Below are 4,939 nucleotides of genomic sequence, written 5' to 3'. Positions count from 1 at the left end.
CTTGTATTCAATACATACATAACATTTTTATAATAAATAACACAATAGGCCAATACAAAATAATAATAACATTCAAAATAACAAATGACCTTTAGAATACAACAATAAAAAACATAATCTTGTTTGTATTGTTGATACTATTAATATTAACAGTTATAATAAAATCACTTTTGTTGTGATCAAAAAATGTTTTGGGCTATGTACAACTGTAGCTTCACATTGATCACTTCATAATAAATGGCCAGTTTTTTTTAGTTTTAGTTTTTTAGTTCAGTTTGTTTATAAAGTACAAATATCCAAAGAACTAGTTTTAGTTTAGTTTTAGTTTTTTAGTTCAGTTTGTTTATAAAGTATAAATATCCAAAGAACTAAAATTACTTTACCTGTGGATGTAATAAACGGGTGCCTTTCTTTTAAGCCCTTCTTAATGATAAGAATGGTAGACCTGACAGTCAAACACAAGTAGCCGATTAAACAGAGAAGTGTTGAAATCTGGGAGAAAAAATAAATAAATACATACATATATACATACATAAAAAACTGTTCATTTATTTGACTTTAAAAGGTGTTCAAATATCAATATAATCTGTCATCAAAATGAAAAAATATGAAACAATATCAGCTCCTAAAGAACTTACTGTATAATTTAATTAATCTATAATAAACCTATAAAAGGTATTTTAAAATGTATATTTCTATGGTGATTTGGCAGTTGTTTAGTACAGTACAGTATATACATCACAGCTTGAGGTCTCGACGTGCTTTGTTTTATATAATTTAGCATAACATATAAACCATTATCATACATATGCTACGTTTTCTTATTATTATATTCTGAGTTTCATTATATGTATTAAACTTGTTTAAAACCCTGTGTATAATCTTCACTGGCTAAGTTTATTAATACTTAAATAGTCTAGACTTTTCATTAACAAAAACTGCTTGTTTTTCATCTCATTAATTATTGTGCTTAAGAGTGAATTGGGCATTTGTGTTGCTGAAGATGAGACTGAGAGTTCTTTATGAATGCATCACCCAGTCTATAATTCTGGAGAATAGTTATGGCTGTCAGTATTTATCATGCAAATTCACACAAAAGTTAATGCTGTTGCGCTATTGTTAGCAACTGACAAACGACTTTCAATTCATTAATGATACAGTCATGCTGTTTATTTCATACTATTGAAATAAGTGTTTGCAATAACTCAATGGCCCACTGATGATAAGGAAAACTTGAATATTAGCTATCGTTCTTCGACTTGCTTTCTCTCAGCGTGACTCAACACTGCCACCTACAGTGTACAGTTAGGATTGCAGCGTCATCACAGGCGAACTAAACTTTTAAATGATCAAGATTGCTCTGCTAATCAAGCCGAATATTGTCTTTTAAACAAGTAGTGATAGTTTCAAAAAAAAAGAGAGAGAGAGAGTGGGAGTCAAATCTTTTAGTCTTTCCAAACGTCAACACTCCATCCCAGCAGGTGGCGGTATATGCACCCAGAGTTGGTCTGCCAACCGCCAATAAAACATCAAAGAAGAAGAGCGTTCTCTGTCAAGGACTTTTATTATGACGAGGCTCGAGTTGACAGTTGTACACCACAGCTTTAATGAAGGTAGTCAAATAACCTTTTCTCGGGTTAATGTTTGTTCTGTCGAATCCTTTTTATATTATTTCAGTTACCAATGTCGTCAGTTTCTAAAATATTAAAATCAAATGATTTGTGTTTTGATTAAGCCGGTTCTCTCCGGTAGGCATTGCTAGCCGTTCAAGCTAATTTGCAGCTGTTTTGTTTTTATGTTACTTAAGAAAGACATTATATTGATTGTTTAATTTTCGGATACAAATGAGATTTCAAAAAGTAAATCCAAAGACTTAACCTTTCGGAAAATGCCATGTTCACAAGCTAGGCATGGGGAAAGTTATGTTGTTGAAATCAAACTTGGAGAAAGCGTTGATCTTGTTGTTCTGTGTCTATATAGATAAGATGATGTTTACTGTATTTTTTATAAAACAATTTCTGTAGATTGAAGGATGGAGACCAGTGGTAAACCCTCGACAGCTCAGATTGTGTTGCTGGCCACTAGCTCTGCTCTCACTGCGGTCTTATACAGCATATACAAGAGGAAGTCGAGCCATGTAGCGAGGTTAAGGGTAAGAGAAGGTGCATTTCTTAATGACACTATTACTACAAGAATCCGATCATACTTAAGCATGTTGGTTAACAGGAGGCCAAGAGGATGTCATTAAATCCAGATCTCAGAACTATCCTCGATGAGGCGCCAGGAAAATGCGTTCCTTATGCAGTTATTGAAGGTTAGCTTCTAAAATAAATCTAGTTTTGCACTGTGCTGATGTTGATACAATAATGATTTACTGAAAAACCAAAAGAGGGAAAAATTTTATTTAATTGGTGTCTAATTCTTGTTAATTTTTTTATTTACAATTTTTTTAGGTGTTGTGCGCTCGGTGAAGGAGACCTTGAACAGTCAATTTGTAGACAACTGTAAAGGGGTCATCGAGAGGTTAACATTAAAAGAGAAGAAGATGGTGTGGAATAGAACAACACATCTATGGTACTTGTTTGTAATACATCACTGTCCATTAATGCAGTTATAGAACTTATGCACTATATACTATGCGTATTTTACATTACAGTACCGTTTGCTTTTTAAATATTAGCATCATAAAAAAAAAAACATTATTTGGCACAATTTGTATTTGTCTAAAAAATTTCAGTCATCTAGAACAAAAGGTTTTAAGATATTTTTAAACATACATTTAAAGTGTAATATATAATTATTTTCGTGATTATGTAGTTTTAATATAAAATGTCTTTAGTTATTTACATTTTTTAATTCTATTACACAATAAAAAATTTGACTTGTATTTAAATATTTTAATTATTAAAATATTCATTATTGTTTTCATATAAAGTAATATTTAGTTTTAATAATTATACTTTTAATGAGCTTTTTAAATATTTATACTTCTATAATGTTGAATGAATGATATATATTTATAAATATTAATTATACTTAATATTTTAATCTTATACTTTAAAAGTTTGTTTTTAAATGTGATATTTTTAAAATGTGTACAAATATTTATTTATTTGCTCCATTTACATTTTTAGACTGTGATATAATTTAAAATGATTAATATTTGTTTACATAGAGTATACTTTAAATATTTATTGTTTTAATCATTTTATATATAACCATATGCAGCATCAGTAATTTACAATAAAAAATCTATTATTCTCTATCAGTAATTATATGTACCTTATTTAATTTCCTCTGCTAATACATATTTCTTTAAGGAATGATTGTGAAAAGGTCATCCACCAACGCACCAACACCGTGCCCTTTGACCTGGCCCCACATGATGACACTGTTCCCACGACAGTGCGAGTGGTCCGTCCACTTGATGCAGCTGAATTGGATCTGGAGACCACCTATGAGAACTTTCACCCCTCCCAGCAGTCTCTGACCAACGTCATCAGCCACTTCATCAGCGGCGAGCGCCCACAGGGCATCCAGGAGACAGAAGAAATGCTGCGTCTGGGTGCCAGCATGACGGGCGTAGGGGAGCTGGTGCTGGACAACAACCTGGTTCGTCTTCAACCTCCTAAACAGGGCCTGCGGTACTTCCTCAGCTGCCTGGACTACGACACGCTCCTGAGTAAGCAAGAGGGTCACCTGCGGATCTGGAGGGTCTTGACGGTGCTGTTTGGCTTGACTGCCTGCGCCACACTATTCTACCTGCTGTGGCGGCAGTACGTGGTGCGTAAGGAGCGGAGGAAAGAGCGCAGCCTGCTGGACGAGTACAGGAAGTGGCAGAGCAGACGTTTGCAGGAGCTCCACCTGACGGATGATTTGTCTCCTACTTCATGCACAATATGCCTGAGTCGTGAGCGGTCATGCGTGTTTCTAGAGTGTGGTCACGTGTGTGCCTGCGAGGAGTGCTATAGGGCCCTGCCTGAACCTAAGAAATGTCCCATATGCAGGGCTAGAATAGACAGGATTGTACCTCTGTATAACAGCTAGAGGCTTGAATATATAGTATGCACTTAATTTGAAATGAGGCACTTTGTGTGTGAGCACAGCGTTTCATGTAACCTAATATCAGTCGATGTAAGAATCTGCCATAAACACAATACTCAGCAGAAAAATATTCATCCAGCTTGAGTTGTGTTTTGTGTTCTGTTGATTGATCACACTGTTGGCAATTATAATGATCACTTGTGCCTGTGTGAACTGAAAGTAAATGCCATTTGTTATTTCACCGAAAAACAGCCCATTTTAGGACTAGGAATGCAATATTTTTTATTTTATTAAAACATCTGTATTACAAAGATTTATGTCTTTAATAAAAACAAATTTAAGTAAAAGCAATAAAATTTATTTATATAATTTACATTTATTCTTCGGAATTAAAATATACATTTTTTGCATCACAGTGAAAATTTGAGATAAGGAATGTGCTTAGTCATGATGTAAATGTTACAATATTTAATAGTCATAAAATATCACAATGTCTTTACATTTTGGGGTTAAATATTGACTTCTTCACTTTAGGACATGTTAACTGGAAGTCAGTATCGTTATATTTAATTTGCAATTGAATTTTCTTTACCGTTTGACAGGGCAGAGATATTTTTTTTTTCATACATTAAAAAAAATGGTCATCTGAATTATTAAATGGGAGTCTCTAAATGCCAGAGAAAGTAAAACAATCATTTTGTTCTTCAATATGCAACTTTATTGGTTTGATATTAGTTATGCTTACTATACAAACAACGTTATAATGGCTTGAAAAAAATAAATAACTTTTTTTCTGTAGTGGATCAGTCCGTGTGATTTGATGGGTTGTGTAACAGTCATGTAAGATAAACAACTGATATTGATATTGCTTATTATTTGGAGTTACCTACCTTTC

At 33.3% G+C, this 4,939-nt stretch overlaps 1 protein-coding gene across 1 annotated transcript; it reads left to right on the top strand.

Moving 5' to 3' along the window:
* The first annotated feature begins 1,533 nt into the window (after positions 1 to 1,533).
* On the top strand, positions 1,534 to 4,400 carry LOC132129401 (mitochondrial ubiquitin ligase activator of NFKB 1-like). The gene is made up of 5 exons (XM_059540980.1): positions 1,534 to 1,613; positions 2,025 to 2,152; positions 2,227 to 2,314; positions 2,454 to 2,574; positions 3,321 to 4,400. The coding sequence occupies exons 2-5, from the start codon at positions 2,033 to 2,035 to the stop codon at positions 4,045 to 4,047; spliced, it is 1,056 nt and encodes a 351-aa protein (XP_059396963.1). The 5' UTR covers positions 1,534 to 1,613; positions 2,025 to 2,032; the 3' UTR covers positions 4,048 to 4,400.
* The last annotated feature ends 539 nt before the right edge of the window (positions 4,401 to 4,939 follow it).

Source organism: Carassius carassius, chromosome 46 (genome assembly GCF_963082965.1).
Source record: "Carassius carassius chromosome 46, fCarCar2.1, whole genome shotgun sequence".
Classification (NCBI taxonomy): Eukaryota; Metazoa; Chordata; class Actinopteri; order Cypriniformes; family Cyprinidae; genus Carassius; species Carassius carassius.
The sequence above is the reverse complement of the archived record's forward strand: the minus strand, read 5'-3'. Positions and strand labels throughout refer to the sequence as shown.